We start from the raw sequence: 18,380 nt of genomic DNA on the forward strand, positions 1-18,380 counted from the left end.
CTCATCCCACAACATGGCCCCTCACATTCTGCCTCAGTCACTGGAGCGTTTTTCCCGGTCAAAAAGAAAGAGGGGTGTGTCGGACAGCAGACTGGATCACACTAGTACAACAGGATCCCCGTTTGACTCAACATGTGTCGTTCTGACATGAGTACTTCATTTAAAATCTACAGTATATTGCACAACAGAGCTGCTGGTGGATTGTTTCTTTTGAAAGGTAAATGGATGCTTTTGTGGTTTTTTAGAAATCTGATCATCGGTGACTTTTAAGAAATTTGTTTATGTTTAAATTTCTGGAGGGAAAATACATTAAAATATGGGGGTAAATAAGAAAACAAATCATAATTTGCCAGTAGCTGAAGCACCATGTGCTGCTTGTTGGTGTGAGATTGTGTGATGTTAATCTTTGTAAGACAACGTGCCACAATAACGAGCTACATGTGCCGATAGTGACTGCTGATGATGCAGTTACACAGTCATCTGGACAAAATCTAAATTCAACACAGCCTAGTTGTGACTGTTATCCCTTTCAAAGATAAATTAGACACATTATAGTCATATTTGACAAGAGGCACATTAACCCTAACATCATGACATCTGTTGCAGAAGCCTGCTGGATTGTTAGAGGATTGATGGTGGAGAAACAGAAATATGGAGGATCCACGTTTCTCTCAGGCCTCATTCCCCACAGTGATACCCCACCCTGGTGTTTGTGATTCCCCCTCTCCGCATGCAGTTAGCACACCCTGGTGGTTGGACGGTGGTGCCAGAGGTCAAGTCGAGTGAGAAAAAAAAAAAATCACCACCCAACAACTTGACCCATCTAGAAGTCTGAGTACACTGATGTAACCTCTTTAAAGGAGCAGCCTACTGTTTGGCTCAATAGAAAATATAACCACTGTCAAAGAAAGCACACAAATCCCCACAATCATCTATCCGCCAAGTGTATCAAGTGTGAATGAAAATTTCTGGCCAGAGCTGTGGTGCATTGTAGTTGCATTGCATGTTATGTTGACACAGTGCAATGTAACTGCTTTGCAACACAGAACATGGTCATAATACAACTCAACCGCAAACATCAACAAGTACGATCGAAGCATAATTCATTATTTTGTACAACTGATATTTTTATTACAGCTTCTGTGATGCTGTAAACCTCTGGGATGTTCCACTAATGAATGTACAGAAGTTCAGGGTGCTTTAACGGTTTGTTCTGATACAGTTACTAGTTTTCATCAAATTTGTAAATACTAAGGTCATTCAAGGGAATTCACACATTTAAGCATGTATCTACTTTTATGTGTCCACGGGAAAACAATGGAAAAAGGGTTCCCAAGCAGGTCAGTGAGGATACACAGAAAAAAAGGAAGGGAGCCGTGAGAGAATTTAATATGCTCAGTATGTGCACGAATACAGACACTAAATGGCATGAAATACACAGAAAACGCCATCTTTGCATACATATTGAGCATATTAAATTCTCTCACTATTTTGCATTTGAAAGCTCCTTTCCTTTTTTTTTTTTGGACTACTTTTAGGTTACCATATTTGAAGTGTGTACAGATTTCTGCATATATTTCATACACATGTAGAATATCTGATACTGTTTCAATTAATGAATTGTGAACGTTGCCTTTCATTTGAATTTTTGCAAATATTTCAAGAGGAGATGTCTCTTTTTTTTTGTAATCAGTGTATAAAACACAGACACGTTTTTCATGTTCAGGTGTCAATTCCAAACACTGTAATTGTAATTTCTGCCTGTCAAGGACTGTCAGAATGTTTTATTTACAGTTAAGCAGTTCAGTGACATGTTTTTTTGTATTTGACACTATTATATTTTGTTATTTCCTCACCTGTCTGCTATTTATTTACAGCTGGTGTACAAAATGACACCTGGCCTGCAATAAATAAATAGTACACTTTTTAAGCTTAAAACCCTTGATTAGGACTTTGTCAGAGAGGAGTTAATCCAATATGGTAATATCTGAGGCCTACTTTACTAGATTACATTATACAAGTTGCAAGATGTTCTTGTTGTATGTCTTTTTTCTTTCTCTTATAGATTTCTTAGTGGGTTTTTTCTCCTTCTGTATGGGCCAGAAGGTCAAACTGTGACCCTCTAGTGTAGAAAAGACTGAACACCTTGATGTTATAGTCGCATGTTTACCAAATGAGAACTGACAAATTTAAACAGATATCTGGCAGATTTCTGAGTTATATTTTCATTTGAATGTCAAACCCTTTCCTTTATTAAACTGCCTGTTTTCCATTTTCTTTCTAAAAACCCTTCTGGTCACCTTCAGTCAACCACTTCTGTTGTTTTTCCTAGCAGGGACATCCTTCCAACAGCCACCACACAGCCACTGCAGGATCTCAACTACAAATAAAATGTAAACATGTCTCCCAACTGCCATTGATTGACATGCTGTGTTGATTTTCTCATTACTGACGAACACATACACACACACACTTGAAGCCATTTAAAAATAATAGCATATTCCAGGCCGATACTGGCTGCACCTGCAGCAGCTATGCACACGTACACGGCCACCAAATGGCAAAGGGCAGAGATGTCTGTGTGTATGTCAAAGACCTCAGGCTATTTCACTGATCTTCATTAGCTAGTAGCTCATAATGATATCAATGCGCAGCCTTTTAGTTCATTCATACTCTTTTTTTCTCCCCCTCACCCCCACCCCAGCACAATATCTCCTCCTCCAACCACAGCTAAAAGGAAACCATTCAGTAAATTACATCCGTACACTAAACAGATCCGCTCTCATCAGAACAAAACAATACACCAATATTTATCTTCATCCCCACAATCCTCACCACAGCCTCAGTGAAATCCAATCGCTACACAAAGCACTCGAGACTAAATGACCTATTTGTGTTTATGATTTACTTTTTATTAACGTCGCAGATCAATGCTTTCCCAATTTCCTCCACCTGCAATTCCACCGCTTCTCGCCCTGAGCGTACACATAATGAAGTTATCAGTCTCAAACCAAATAACTGTCCACACTTCTGTAAATGAGAAACATTACCGTGTAAGCAATTATAAACAAGTGGAGATAGTAGAGGGATTAAGTGGAAACACAACAAATGCATTTAGTCGTTTAATAGAGGCCATTCTTTGGGACACTGTGCCAGTAGCTACAGTTTCGCATATTCACTGGCGACATAATATGTGCACTGACTTTTCGGGCCTGACTGGTGCCTTGCTTTCTTTTTAGCTGCCTCAAAAGACCCCTGTAGCCTCGGAGCACTTTATGCTAAGTTAATTTACCCAAATATATCTACGGCGTCATGGCAGCAGCTGCAGCCCCCGCTACTCAACATCAACAACTTTGTTAATGGAAACTTGCTGATCCATAAACGCTTGTGCCGCTGCAGACGTTTGCTGGGGGGCAGTTCACGTATGAATGTTAAAAACCTACAGATCGATGAGGGGCATTTGCAAAGGAGGCATAAGGTGTGTTTAATTATAATTGCATCAGGGGTTTGTGTGTGTGTGTGTGTGTGTGTGTGTGTGTGTGTGTGTGTGTGTGTAGGGGGTGGGGTGGGGAAGGTGTTGCTGTTAAGGCTCAGGCAGGGGCCTCCCTGTATTTAAATAGGGTCACATCTCGGCCTCACCTTGCAAGTGTTATGCTATATTAAATGCCACTCATGTTAAGTGTGTTGAAACCCTTCTCCGATGTAGTCAAGACATAATATAAAGGTTAAATTGAAAAATGTCCCTTCAACAGCACAAGAGCGCACCATGATTGATCTCCTTCGTACAGGAAATAAATGTTAGCCAGACCTCTGTTTTTGCGTCTTTTAAGTGTATATATAATGCGTTATAATGAGGAGTGACTGGATTAGAATTTAAGTGTCAGTCAATCAGGATTTCAAAAGGTCAATGACAAAATTAGTTAAATGCGGGCAGTGTGAACGAGATGAGTGCAGTCGTGACAGACTGTTGCACAGCAGACATTACGACTTGTCATATAGAGGGAGAAGCACAGGTGTTGCTAATAACATTAAATTATTAAACACTAATAACATTATCCGTGACAGTCCAAAATGCATACATACTCTAAGCAGGTTTTCAGGTATGTTCATGCTTTAAAGGTGAGAAAATTAAGTGTATTCCAACCAGATATCACGCAAATATGGTTGATATTTGAGTGTGCTGTCAATGGACACTATTCTCCCATAATGCAGTGCTCAAAGGAAAATGAGGAGTTCCTCACAGCTGAAAAAATTAGAAGATATTTGGAATTGGAAAAAAAAAAAAGAATTAAATCTTAAGAAAGACATTCTCTTTGTTATGTTCAATTGGCAGTGACACTCCAAAGTGGCAGATTGGAGTACCGTATCCTTTCAAGTGTGAAATGATAAATGAAGGTTGAAGGATTTATTTTAACTGCTAAAACAGTACACTATGATGATTATTGAGAAGTAAAATTTTGTATAGAATTAGTAAGTAGTATGGTTGTAGTATGGCACATGTTGATAGTGAGCGAGCATGCGCAATACCAGGACCCTAAAACTGAGACAGCTGAATGGAGTTCGTTTACACCTGTGCTTTTTCTATTGTCATATGTTAAAATGTCCTCCATGAAAAAGGTCTAACTTTGTTTTCTGTTATTGCAGAAAGAAATGAGCATTGTTGCATGCTCCTACTGTATGTTTTTAAGAGAATTCTATGACAATCATAGCAATAAGAAAACCTTTCAGCTAAAAAATATATATCTTTTGTTGATACTGATGAAGTTCCCTTTAAATAACAGAAAAGTTCAAATTTTCATCCGACAGTTTCTATTGATGAACCCTTTGTCAGAGATGTTTGTCCTGACACACACACTAAAATAAGATGAGGTAAATCTACCATCAAGTAGAAGTGACTGAAAAAATACAGTAAACAGTTCATCAGGCTGCGTAGTCTGGCTAAAAGAATGAAAGACGACAAGGGAAGCCATACGATTCTCAATATATTCTTCTTCTATGAAGAAAACCATCTCAACTTCTGAACTGAAGATTACTCAATAACTCAAAAAGTTTACCTTTTTTTTTTTTTACCCAATCAGATTTTTAAAGCCTTGCATGTGTCAGTGGACATCTACACATCACAGCTCCTGTGTATATACATATAGAGAATACTGTAAATCTAGTCTATGTCAGCACTAGACACTGCACATACAGTATAATGACAATATGAATGTGGTATTGTTCACATTTTTTATTTTTGGATGAATTCTTAGATAGCATGTTGCTTTCTTTAAGTGACTTTTTTCCATCTAGAATCCATCATATAATACTGTACCTCTTTATTTTGTTCCTTGGTTACATTTTCAAGTCAGTAAATTTCCTCTTGGGGAATTTCTGTCCTCACAGTACTTCCCAGTTTCAGACACAGACGCTACTAAAGGAATAAGTTCAATCTCTGCTTTCCGCTCCTCCTCCTCTCTCTCTCACAGAGTCCAGAAGTGTAGGTTCAGGTGTTGGGGCTCCAGAACGTGTATGGGTGGCCCCGTGGGTCCTATGTGCACAGGGCCGTGCGAGGATCTGAATCCTGGCAGGGGTGGATCTGGAGTAGACAGAATGTAGTCAATGCTAAACTTGATCTCTGACTCTGGTTTCCCCTGGCTGGGGTTTGGGATGAGGTGGTTTGGCTGGGGGCCCGTCCTCGGCCTCTCAGGGTTCAGAGGGCAGAGGGTGGAGTCGGGTTCAGGGTGCCGGGCTGCGGGTACGTGGTGATTGCTGTGGCTCTCTAAAGGATGGAAAGGGGTTTCTCCTGAATCACGGAGGCCGATTTTCATGTTCCTCCTGCGCCGGCGACGCCGAAAGTTGCCGTTTTCAAACAGGTCAAGCATGGATTCACAGCCAGTGGCAAAAGTCCAGTAGTTTCCTTTTCCCTTCTCATTGCCTTCTGTCCGAGGAACCTGTGGAACAATGGAAAAATACTTACTTATATACCTATAATAACAGAACTTATTCAAAATATTCCTACTACCAGTAATAAGACGACTAAAAATAGTAGTACTGTGAGGAAAGGAAAAACAGAACACACTACTACTGTTTATATTCCTGTAATATTTAAAGAATGAAGAGGGAAATTATGAAAAGAAAAAGAAATAAAATGAAAACTAACAATAAGTGAAATACTAAATAAAAGGACAGTTCTTTTGCTTTGAAAGAAGCACACAATTATTTTGACATCATGTTAAAACTGACAATATTTCCCAGCTCTCCCAACGCACAGCGCTGTGTGTCGGTGTACCTTGATGAAGCAGCTGTTGAGGGAGAGGTTGTGTCTGATGGAGTTCTGCCAGGCTCTCTGGTTGGAGCGATAGTATGGGAATCTCTTCATGATGAACTCGTAGATGCCCGACAGAGTGACCCGCTGCTCAGGGCTCTGCTGGATGGCCATGGCTATCAGAGCGATGTAGCTGACACAAAAAGACACATTTTAATCAGGTAACATAAGAAAAATGACGATATATAAATCTACGACATGACTTTTAACCTTTGTGGTTGCTGATATTCTGCTTGCTGCTTGCTGAAAAAGTAATAATTCTTTTCCTTAAATATTTACTCTTTTATTCTCACCTTATTGAAACCCAATATGTAGCAAAGAATTGAAATGGCAACACTTCTCTTTACCACATACTGGTCTTGACATTTTTATAAACGTGACAAAATCTATAAAAGCATTGTTTCTACACCAAATAAGGAAATCTTTAATGTTTTATATGTTTTATGGTCTATGCATGAACAAATCTATATTCCTTTTGACTGACAGAAAGTCGTTTACAGAAAAAGAAATGTCAGTATTTTATCCTATAAAGTGATGTTACTTCTGTTTTGTGTCAATTAGAACGAACTGTTATAAAACTCCAATAACAGAAGTCCAAAATGGACTTCTTTGGATTTGTGTAGTGCTGCATAAAAAGTAAGTAAACTCCTGGGATAGATATATAGAATATGTAAATGTATCCATGTTTCAAAGCTGGGGTCTATTAGAACCCCGAGAAAGACTAACGTGTGATTTTCTCTGAAACTCTGAAACATGTCATCAGTTCAAAATCCTTTTTATAAGGAATTCTAATAAAATTTGGAAAAGTTATCAAGTATCAAACAATGTTAACTATGTTTTTTGAGCTGTTAAAGAAACAGAACATCAAGGTTAACTTATTGATGGTGGAATTTTTTTTTAAATTTTTATATTTCTAATTTAAGAGTTAAAACAGACACATGTGGTCACAATAAACTATGCTTCCACATAAAAGTTGTGTTGAAAATCAATGAAATAAAGTTGAAATGATATCTTTAAAAATGCAAAAATGAGCAGTAAATGATCTACAGTGCACCTCTGATGGTAAATGTTGCCCAAAATCAAAGAGTCAACTACGCTTTATATATAAAATATATATATTTCAAAAGCTATTATTCTGAATGTGCATCATGTTTGCGCTGTAGTGAAAGAAAAAAGTGCCGCTGGTAAAAGTGAACTAGGTTGCCACATAAAATATTTATATTTTGTTTTGTCCAAACCGACAAGTTTTGACAAAATAATGTAAAAATCATATGAAAAAAATCTCATTTTACAATTTTAAAAGGGAGATATTATTATGAAATTATAGAAATTAAAGGCCAAATATGAAATAGGTAAAACTCCCTTATAATCACTTTTGTTTTAAAGCTTTTACATACTAGTAAATACACCGATGTGACACCTCGGCAAAAGTTACAAATACATTTTTTTTTAAAAAAGATAAATTTGAAATCCTTCATACCTGTATGCGGGTCTGCACATTTTCTTCTCTTCATCTGTGCTAGAAGAAGGGTATCCGTCTCCATCATAGTTAAAACAGTTGAACGGGTAGTGAGAGTTATCGAACATATCTACACTTTGAGGGGTCAGTTGTGTGCTCTGAACAGTTTGGCTCCTGTGACTCTCCTGGCCAAAGCCCAGCAGCAACACCCTGTCCCGCTGCTCTGCTCTGCTCTGCCACCATGCTCTGCTCAGCCAGCTGACACTCACTCTGAGCTCTGCTGATGACGGCTGCCTCCAGCCCCCCTCTCCCCTCCTCATCCCAGCTGCTCTCCAGGAACGGCTTGAGGTCTCAAGAGTCAAGAACACCTCCCTCAGGTCTTTGAACTCTGCTCTTATGGTCTTGTGCACCACTTTTGCCATCTGCATGAATTTCAAATTTCAAATACAGGCTTTTTTTGTTTGTTTGACCACCTTGTCCATATTTATTTTAGCACCAGCACTGCACACTTTTTCCACAGGAAAGTCAGCACCAATTTGTTTACTGCATCTCATCTTTCAAATCAACCTAGACTATCCCACTTGTTGATAAAAGTTCTCAAAACCTTAATATGCTTCAAACTTACATTAACAAAGTGCTTCAGTTAAACTTTTGCTTCAATTAAATAATTAAATAGCCTTCAAAAAAGGAAAGTAATCATTCTAAAAAAAATGCTGTAGCTGCTATAATTCCCTGCACTGTTTCATTCTTATTATCTTAATAGCCAATGTTTTGCAATTAAAACTTTAATCCTGTAATGCTACAATTAGTCCCTCGGTTATTAGATAAACTTAGTGCAGTTTGCCTCGGAAGTGCAGAGTCAAAATATAAAGTCTCACAAATTGGGAATACATAATAGCAGAGCCAGTGGGCTTCAACACCACAAATTTGCTTTGGGCTACGTACTGTAGCTGTTACAGGCCGCAAAGGCTCAGCAGGCTGAGCAGGATACTTTGTCCCTTTTCATATTTATGTTTTCAACTGCCCACAACAACCTTGGGGTCTGTAGAACATTGTTGAGCAATGAGTCAAGGTCTCTGGTCAGTTTCCCCATCTCTGTCCAACTCAGACAAATTCTTTTACATGAAATCTTATTTTTTTTAATGAAGGTGCTAAATCTTTTAAATCTTTAATTTTACATTTTGACACCAAGTTCTTCCTGAACTGCCTGTGACTTAGTGTTAATCCTCCCTGGTTTGGAACTAGTCCTCACTTGAATGCCACATTGGGTCCAGTCTTGGACTTAAGGGGCACTCCAGAGATTTAATATTATACTTCTATAAAGTTGGGGGAATTGCAAAAGACAGATTTTTTTTTTTTAATGACAAAATTGGCATAGAAGTGACCCGAGATATCCTGATTTATAGCACCAAAAAAAAAAAAGATCCTACACTTCCCATAATGCTTTTCAATAACATCTTTCATTAGACCTTCTTTGCCTGGTAAACACCCACATCTTTTAAAACTCCACAGCTACAGAGAACATTGTACAACAGTTTTCACGGTGCTCTGTGACTAAATAGACTTTGACATGTAAAATCAGTGGATTTCCCCTTTAAAGGACCAGCGTGTAAGATTTAGTGGCATCTAGCGGTGAGGTTGCAGATTGCAACCAACTGAATACACCTTCCCTCACCCTCCCCTTCCAAGTATGTAAGAGAACCTACAGTGGCCATGAAACTCACGAAAAACATGTAAGGCCGTCTCTAGAGCCAGTGTTTGGTTTGTCCGTTCCGGGCTACTGTAGAAAACATAGCAGTGCAACATGGCGGACTCCGCGGAAGAGGACCCGCTCCCTATGTAGATATAAAGGGCTCATTCTAAGGTAACACAACGATTCTTATTTTCAGGTGATTATACACTGATTAAAACATACTTATGAATATTATATTCCATTTCCGCCAATACATCCCCCTAAATCTTACACACTGGTCCTTTAACTTGAACTCGACTGAGCTAAACTGGTCCCATCCAGGCGGTCTCACAGTAGCAGTCTGGGTCGTCTGAACCCGGGGCGAGAATGCTGGAAAAACTGCTCCTCTACCCCACCTCCAGCAGGATTCTGGGTGGTCCGCTGGTCTTGTAGACTGCCTTCATGTTTTATTTTGGTTCTTTTTATAGTCTAATCTCTGTAGCTGTACTTAAAACATCTAACCCCAAACCAACAAACAAGATCCTTTGCATCTTTGTTTTCTTTTTCTCTCCGTTAACTCTTTGGGGTGTGTGTGTGTCCACTCTGGCAGACGTTTAGTCAACAACGGGAAGTTTTGTAGATGCTATCTATAATGTTCTATAATGGCCATAAATTGTTTCCGTGTCTATAAAACAGTGGGATGTGTATTTTGAAGGGCTCTTAACGGGGCAATTGGAGGTCTCCCGTGAGGCGACAGAGGCCGGGAAAACAGCCTGAGGTCTGCCAGGACTCTGTGTGTGGCCTCGCTGGTGCAGGAGTAGCCTGTAGGCGCTATATTGGTGCAACCCAGAGACATTAAAGCAATTCTCTGATTATTTCTGATAGGCTAATGAAGCAACTGAAAGGTCAACTCAATTTTAAAGCCTAGATTTTCTATGTGGCTTCATGAAAAGATGAAGAGCATCTAGAAGCACAAAAAGGAAACTGATATCACTGATCTCTCTTGCTACCATGGATACTGAGGTCATGTCTTTCCTATTTTTTTCCAGGAATTTGGGGGTTTTAAGAACCTGAGGGGGAGTTTACATACAACTAAATACTAACACAATATTTTATTGGCTGATTACAATATTGATGATGTCATCAGGGTTATCAGCATGTGCACAGAGACTACATTGTTTTAAAGCCTGCCTGAGTTATAAACTATGGGTTTGAAGTTCGAAAGACGTGCACACTTAGAAAATAGGGAGGGTCTGATTAAAGCTGCAATGAATTTGCATTACGGGAAATGTAGGATGCAGTGTTTTTCAAGCTGGACCCACACAAGAGTCTTAAAAGTCAGGATATCTCGGCCTCTGCTGCTTTGATTTAGATTTTTTATCTTTTCTATAATCTGTCTCTTGTAAATCCCCAAACTTTGGGAAAGTCACAGTTAATAAAATGGTTTTTTTTAAACAACATAATAAGGGGCATCCTGGTAGCTTTATGGTTAAGGCACATACATACCATATAACTGCAACACCATACATCAACGTCATTCCCCTGTGACTACACTGTCGACTATCAAGTACAATTTAAAAAGTGTAAAGGGCCACCATAGACTACTATATATAGTGCATGCTTTTTTGCCTGATCAACTTCTCAGTGTTAGCTCAGCTAAGTCCACCCCTGGCCTTTAATTTAGTACATTTTTGTAATGCACTCTATATTAATTAAAGCCCATAAGTAGCATACAATTGAATGTTTTTGCTCACCCATTATACATGCAGTATTATCTTTAATACTGTCTTACAAGGTTGATCTACTATAATGCTTAACCACAAAGCAACATGATTGACTTCATTGCACAAATAGCCACCACAGGGCTAGAATAAGTTCATTTAGGTGAACTGTGAGGAGTCGTCTGGGCTGCTTCACTCCAGACAAGAAAAACAGATTCATACAAAACTAAATAGACCAAATAGGACCAACAGAGAGAGGCAGTGCAGAGGAGAAGAGGGGGTCATGGAATCAGGTTGGTTTGAAGTGAGATCTGATAAGCACCTCATGGTTCGCTCCCATGACGAGGCTTCCTCTGCCGTCCTGTCTGCGGCCGGCCGCAGCGATTACAGCCCTTAGTTCTCCTCTGGTCACTCTCTGTCCCTCTGATGGTTGTCTCAAACTCCGCTTCCTCCATTCATAGCTTTGTCTGCTTACATGTGTGTGTGTGTGTGTGTGTGTGTGTGTGTGTGTGAACGTTCATTTATGTAAACCAACCAAGTAGCTTTTCCGGGGGCTGTTCTGTGAGGAAAGGTTATCAAAACACAACAGTGTACTGGGAACTGTAAACATGCTTATGCAGAGAGCGGAGGCTGAGGGCCATTTTCCTTTGCACTGTACTGTGCAGCCATCCTCTGTCAAATTACACTGTAGAAACCTCCAGAGCAGGCCTGTGTTCACCTGAGTATTCAGTCTGTACAAAGTAGATGAAGCAAAACTCGAGCAGTTCTGACTTTATGGGGTCGGCTATGTTTATCTTGATCGGAGCTGAAGTCACGTTGCAGTTGTGCAGCATTTTTCACCACAGAGGGTTATTAAGCTGATTCATCACTGGCACAAAATTCATGTGCAAAAATAACTTTTTCTTTAGAATTAAAAACTTGGTTCAGACTGCTTTTTGTTTTTGGTGACATCTTCAGTGTGATACTAAAAGGAGGCCCATACCGAGGGTCACACGGCTACTGATGAAATCCCTGATCTTCCTTTGTTTTTGGTTAACACAAAGCTTTATTTCCATGAGCTGCATGCCTGTCTATTCAAACAATTGAGGACATGATACAGTTGATGCTGTAAGTTTCATCAGTTTTTCTTTGGCAAGCAATTCAATAATCATTAAGTATTAAGATAGGATTCTGATTCTTTCAAAGTGAACATATTAGCTACCGCTCGACATAAAATTAGTCTGCAAATGACATTAATGTTGCCATATTTGTACTTGTATGTGAGGGGAGTACAGCTTCTTCTTATGAGCCCACAGATAATAATCACCGACTCCGCACTTCCTCTCATCTCTATGAAGCCTTATAGCAACTCATTACTTTGATTTGCCAGACTGCAACTTCACTGTTTTGGTTCACTGTCACTGCTCTCACCAGTATTGTTTACTGGACAGAGCACTGCAGGCAGCTGTTTTCAGCAAAAAAGCTTCAACAGACAAAGTCAGCGACTAGCTGGTGAACATAATGGAGCTTTTAGCAGCTAAAAGCAGATATATTTCTCAGTAGTTAGTGGACAACAAAAATAGAACTAAAGGAGAGTTAAACACGACTTCTTTTCGATCTGTGGGCTTTTTAAATTATTATTAGTAGCATATTTAGCATTATTTTCCTTAATTGCTTTAGTCCTGGAAGTGTGTACTGTATCAAAAGTGCCATTCATGATCATTGAAAGCTTGGAATACCATGAGACAGTGGTTAAATGATGAGCTTTTAAATTCTCTCTGGTCACCAGTAGAAGTCAAATAAGGTCAAAGTACTTATTTTGGTTGTTTAAAGGGGTACTCCACCAATTTTACATGTCAAAGTAAAATGTGAAGTACTACTCAGCCTCTGAAGGCAGGGAAGGGAACATTTGTAAGCCTTGTAAGCTTGCAGTGGTGGAAAGCTTATGTTTTAGTGCTATGCTATAAACTTTCCAGCCACGCACTTTCTAGGAAGTTTTCCTGAAAGTTTCCTGGAAAAGAAATTTCATTCTTCTTCTCATTTTTCTGGCTCTTTCCAAAGCAAGATTATTTATATATTTTCCTCAAACACGTCAGATGGGTGGATACTTACTGTGTTTACATATTCATGAAATGGTGTTTTATATGTTTTATAATCATGAATTATTACCCAGGCTTCACAGGCTGGACGACACTGTTGTTGAGCTACGTGGATGTTTGTCTATGAATAATCTCCTAAATAATATTAAAACATGCATATTAAACAAACACACTCACATACTAATACTCCTAAAAATTACATTGAAGCATTATAATATTCTGCGTATTTTGTTTTATTGCACTTTTACCATGATGCAAAGAAATGAAAAAAAAAAATCCACAGAAACAATGAGTCGAATAAAAAAGAAGCATTTTCACTTTAAGAACACATCATCTAACGTTCTCCATGGATCCACCCATACGTCCATACACACTGTACTGACACAGGACTATGGAAACTTAAGACTTTATAAAACCCTCATGGAACAGATGGAGTCAGCACACACATATATGTAGACCTCCGCATCTTATCTATAGCTCGTACCCGGGAGGAGTTTAAACCTTTCTGCTATGAAACCACACATTCAAGTATTTCTATCATTGCACAGGCACTAGATTTTCCTACTGTATATATTAACTTTCAGCCAGTGACTGAATCGTTGACACCGACAGCTAAACTATCAGCTGTTGGTGATGAATGAAATATACATCCTGAAAAATAATCTCTCCACAACAGCAACATCTGGACATCAAATATATTACAAAGAAACAATAATATAAAACAATTAGTGTCACATTTGGCTTTTGGTACCATACTGTAAATCTAACCTCATATCTGTTGCACTGAAAAGAAAAAAAAAAACAGAAACAGTAGTTGAAAATGGATTCAATGTTGTAAACACAGGTGTAGACTTGCTCATTTGAATGTAACCAATACTTGACGGTAGCTGTAAACCGGTTTTAATTCTGGCTTGATATTAAAAATGGGGTGAAATATGCAGAGCTGTGACGTTAATGAGAGGCACGGACCTGGCAGCTGCTTTTGCACGTGCTCGTTTTGCCCTCTTTTGGACAAATGAGGAAGTACACCTCTGTAATGTAAATTAAATAGCTCTTTTTAACAGAACAAATGATGCTGTGTTACTGATTATGTATTATTACTCATTTCAAACAATAAATATGACTTTCAATAAATACTCTCTTAAGGACAAGTAACATTTATGGGCAAAAATTAATGGACAAATCCAGGAGTTAACCTGCACTCCAATCAAATATTTCCATCTTGAATACCGATGATAAAGGCTGAAGCAGCTCAGCAGAATTAAAATAAAAAAAGACACTATGCAATAAATCATTTTTGCGGCAAACCAATACAACATAGTTTTTGATAATTAAGACAACAGGAAGTCGACCTCTTCCTCCTCCACCGTGAACCGGAACACTTGCAATACCAACGATACGTAGAAACACATAATTCAGCTTGTGAAGAGCGGAGGGAGGGTCGGGAGATTCTTTACAAGTCCCTCAGAATTCACTGAATTCAAAAAAGGGTCCAGAAGAAGACAAAGAGAAGGCGTCTCTTGCAAGACTTTCATGGTTTGGTAGTGCTGCGGTGGGTCGGTGTTTGGGGTCAGCTGTGGTGATACTATCCTACACAAGAGTCAGGGTTGGATATTTTAAGGAGTCTAGGTGATGAGGGGGTGGATCAATTTCAGTTTATGATCCGGGCCCCAGATCCATCCAGAAGTCTTCGACATCACCTGCGTCTCGAGCTTCGGCGCAGTTAAAGCCGTTGCACTGTTTGTCAGAGTCCAGTCCTATCCAGCAGGCTTCCACTTCCAGACAGCTTATATTCACTTCCGGCAGGCGGGCGTCCCTGGTAAGTTCAGCAAATCAAACCCTCTGAGAAACTCAATACAGATGGAGCTCATCTGTGTCGCAGGACGCCAGTTCTGTTTAAAAGGATGACTGGACCTGCTCAGTCCAATCCTCTATCTTCAGGGATTCCGTCCTACCCAGCTTCCAACCCCCCAACCCACCCACCCCCTCCCAGCCAGCTACCTCCGTCGTGGGGCGGTGTGGGCGTGGTCTGTCCCTTGGTCCCTCTGGAGGTCGTCCTCTACAACATAACTGTAGCCCTCCTTTTCAATGCATTCTGCCAGCACATTCAGCACCTGGTGAAAAGGAAAATCATCTAGCTGTTTAACTGTTGAGTGATAGAGGAAGTTGAGGTCAAATAAGGTCAACGTACTTAATGGCCTTAAAAGGAAGTCAAAAGGAATAGTTTGACATCTTAGGTAAGAACTGACCTGGCGTAGTCGTCGGTCCATGGCATCCAGGTGTGGCTGGATGAGGATGGGACTGAGACGGTCCCTCACCAGGGACTCTGCCATGAGCATGGACAGCTTGTATTCTTCCTTAGCCAGCAGCTGCAGACGCAAGTGGGTCGACTTCCTTACCCTGCAGAAAGAGAGCAAGAAAGAGAGCAGTGTGGTGAGGTGCTTAGCTGCTGTATATCCACATATTTTGCCTATAAAACAGATGATGTGAATATCCAGCTGTTGCATATGGTTTGGGTGATTAGAAACTTAAGTAGCCTCACAAAAATTTCTATCTTTACTTTTTTGTCTCTTCAGGGATCAATAAAGCCCCTAACACCTTTTTTTTGTATCAAGCTACATGAAACCAGCATAAAGAAGGCTTTACCTGCAGCACTGGGTCAATGGCACCAGAATGGACTTCTCGTCATGGGAGTGCTTTCCAAAGCTAGAGTGAAAAACAGAAGCATAGATGGTATTAAATGTGATGACTGGTATTTACATTTCTTTCCGAGACAATTTTCTGTTTTATTAGTATGATTGCTGCATTTTCAAACAAAATGTGCATACTTTTGCAAATTTGATGAGCTATTCCTGAAAAACACAATTTTTTAGTTTACTACAAATTTGATCATTTAAAGTGAGTTTTCATGTCATTAAAAGTGATCCAAAGAGAATACCAATCAGCATCAGAACGCACAGCAATTTTATAAACTACTCCAGATTTATGGACATGATGCTCAGGCACACCTGCACATGTATTTGTTTTTGTAATTCTCTTATTTGTTACTGATACTGATGCTGAACCTGGTGGAGTTATGAAGCAGCAGAGTTCAGAATAACGAACAGTGTGACGATGTTTACATTTCAATATGGTGAATAACTGTGTGGTGGCTTACCCCCTGCCATTGTCCAGGTGGATGATGAAGGTCTCATTTCCAAACTTTTCAAACGTCTCATAATGATGGCGGTCCATGTTTCCTGTGTTGGAAATCATGTAAACAATTTAGGAAAGAGATACAGTAAATACAGTATTTGTCAATGTATTTTATGTTACTACACACTACATGTGTATGCAGACAGTACATATGTGTTTTACCCTTTGTTTGAAAAACACAGGACACTAGAAACAGTGGTCCCAGTGACAGGAAATCCCTTGTTTGAATTCATCTCAGACATGCCAACTCACCCATGAGGAAGTCAAAGATGGTCATGTCCATTATGTCCAGCAGTCTCGTCCCACTGTCATAAGGTGGAGTCTGTTTGACTTCCTCACAGTAGTCCGGATCCACCTCCCATCTGAAAGTATTACACAAACATCTTGTTCACATTTTTAATCTACTAGAATTTATGCATCTGCTTAGCAGAATGATAACCAAAATCCATTTTTTTCCCCTTTTAATATGTTTTTTTTTTTTCAATTTATTCTTGTGCTGAGATGAATTTGGGAAAATAAGTTGTCAGTGTTTCTTTTAGCATAACAAGATTGTAATTTCTTGCATGTAAAGATCTGTACAGTTTGTTTTATCCTATTGGGTGTCAGTCAGCTTTGACACATGGGGTGCAGAATATCCTCTGATAGTTGGGCTTACAGGACTCTCCCTCAGTGGCTGCTACTATCAAGTGTCGGCAAATCAATCTCTTACTCTGCCTTCTTGCGTTTGTGGTAGGAGCGTCTCCACGGGTTCCTCCAGGTCTTGCGTTTAGCAAGGGCCAGGTCTGGGAGGAAGGCAGCCAGGGATCCTTCAATCTGGTCTGGTTTACCGCACAGAGCATGCTCAGTGGAGCAGTAGTAAGAACACTCCCCGTAGAAACACACGTTGTTGGCTGAGAAGCAAAAAAAAACAGTTTGTTAATGACAACAAAAAGTCATATTTATTTGTATTCTATTATTACTATTATTCTATTATACCATTCAGTATTTAATACTTAAAACATGACAACACCCTCTTTTTGCCCTTATTGGAATGCACACCACATATATTGAAAGCCCATTTTACACAAGATTAAAGTTACCTAGGGACATTCAATGACTTGTATTAATTGCTGAGATCGTCAGTAATTTTAATCCTGTGAGAATTTTCCATGTGTATAATATGTAAAGTAAAAGTTGCATCTCTAATTAACTGTCGTTCTTTGGCACAAGCGAAAGTCCCTTGATAATACTAATCTCATGCAAATGAATATTCCAGCAATTCAGGGCACAGGAGTAGCTTTGCTCTACATTATGAGCATGGAAAACTCTTCTTTTTTGCTTCGCTTGAACTTTTGCATGTTGAAGAAATTCTTCACTGATAGCAGTTTTTTTTTGTTTTGTGGTACATGCACTGCAACTAAAAAGAGCAGAAGTAGTTGCGGAAGTTTTTCCCTTCTAGATATGCCTCTGAAAACTTTTTAAAAATTTTTTGGTGTGTACCTGGTGATATGAAGAACGTCCTCCAGAGCTTTTTGTCTCGGGTGACGTCTCGGATCTCCTTCGTCATGTTGACAAGCCTCCCGGCCACAGGAGGGACACGACGGAAGTCCAGAATCCTACAGGACGGAGACACATACTGAGGGTTACCTTCTGCTTTAAGCACAGAGGAATGTACAAGGATACAGGATCTGCATCATGGATTATAACAGTTTTATTTTTATAAAATATCATTTTAAAAGTTCACCTGAAGAGCTGTGTATCTAATAAACGACTGTCTGTGGAGTGACAATGACAACAAGCTTTTGAAAAAGAGATTTCACCCCAGATGGGACTCGAACCCACAATCCCTGGCTTAGGAGGCCAGTGCCTTATCCATTAGGCCACTGGGGCGGACAGCCACACTTATATGTAAAAACTGTACTCATGTAATTGAATTTCACCGTCAACAGGGGGCACTGTGGTATAACTG

At 39.5% G+C, this 18,380-nt stretch overlaps 2 protein-coding genes, 1 long non-coding RNA gene and 1 other non-coding gene across 4 annotated transcripts in view; 1 reads left to right on the plus strand and 3 right to left on the minus strand.

Moving 5' to 3' along the window:
* The first annotated feature begins 53 nt into the window (after window positions 1-53).
* Window positions 54-2,410, plus strand: LOC122971400. Its single transcript, XR_006399464.1, has 3 exons — window positions 54-217; window positions 607-735; window positions 2,333-2,410. It is a non-coding gene; the product is annotated as an uncharacterized LOC122971400 (long non-coding RNA).
* A 2,623-nt stretch (window positions 2,411-5,033) lies between these two features.
* On the minus strand, window positions 5,034-8,010 carry foxl3 (forkhead box L3). The gene is made up of 3 exons (XM_044338429.1): window positions 7,788-8,010; window positions 6,272-6,440; window positions 5,034-5,933 (listed from the first exon to the last, which is right to left on the minus strand). Exons 1-3 carry the CDS (start codon window positions 7,892-7,894, stop codon window positions 5,463-5,465), a joined length of 747 nt encoding a protein of 248 aa, XP_044194364.1. The 5' UTR covers window positions 7,895-8,010; the 3' UTR covers window positions 5,034-5,462.
* A 5,471-nt stretch (window positions 8,011-13,481) lies between these two features.
* fam20cb (FAM20C golgi associated secretory pathway kinase b) overlaps window positions 13,482-18,380 on the minus strand; it is a 51,163-nt gene continuing 46,264 nt past the window's right edge. Inside the window, exons 5-11 of the mRNA XM_044338050.1 lie at window positions 17,912-18,027; window positions 17,142-17,322; window positions 16,685-16,794; window positions 16,395-16,476; window positions 15,884-15,943; window positions 15,487-15,637; window positions 13,482-15,351 (exon numbers count right to left, since the gene is read on the minus strand). Coding sequence (XP_044193985.1) covers window positions 15,235-15,351; window positions 15,487-15,637; window positions 15,884-15,943; window positions 16,395-16,476; window positions 16,685-16,794; window positions 17,142-17,322; window positions 17,912-18,027 — 817 coding nt within the window. The 3' untranslated portion in view covers window positions 13,482-15,234. The remainder of the gene's footprint in view (window positions 15,352-15,486; window positions 15,638-15,883; window positions 15,944-16,394; window positions 16,477-16,684; window positions 16,795-17,141; window positions 17,323-17,911; window positions 18,028-18,380) is intronic.
* trnar-ccu lies at window positions 18,229-18,301 on the minus strand. Its single transcript has one exon. It is a non-coding gene; the product is annotated as a tRNA-Arg (tRNA).

This window comes from Thunnus albacares, chromosome 20, assembly GCF_914725855.1.
Source record: "Thunnus albacares chromosome 20, fThuAlb1.1, whole genome shotgun sequence".
Classification (NCBI taxonomy): domain Eukaryota; kingdom Metazoa; phylum Chordata; class Actinopteri; order Scombriformes; family Scombridae; genus Thunnus; species Thunnus albacares.

Excerpts from the sequence above, each read along its gene's own strand:
- foxl3 (XM_044338429.1), bottom strand. The coding sequence starts at position 7,894 with ATGTTCGATAACTCTCACTACCCGTTCAACTGTTTTAACTATGATGGA. Across the intron at positions 6,441-7,787 it reads ATGTGCAGACCCGCATACAG|CTACATCGCTCTGATAGCCA; the intron begins GTATGAAGGATT and ends TTTTTGTGTCAG. Across the intron at positions 5,934-6,271 it reads TCAACAGCTGCTTCATCAAG|GTTCCTCGGACAGAAGGCAA; the intron begins GTACACCGACAC and ends ATTGTTCCACAG.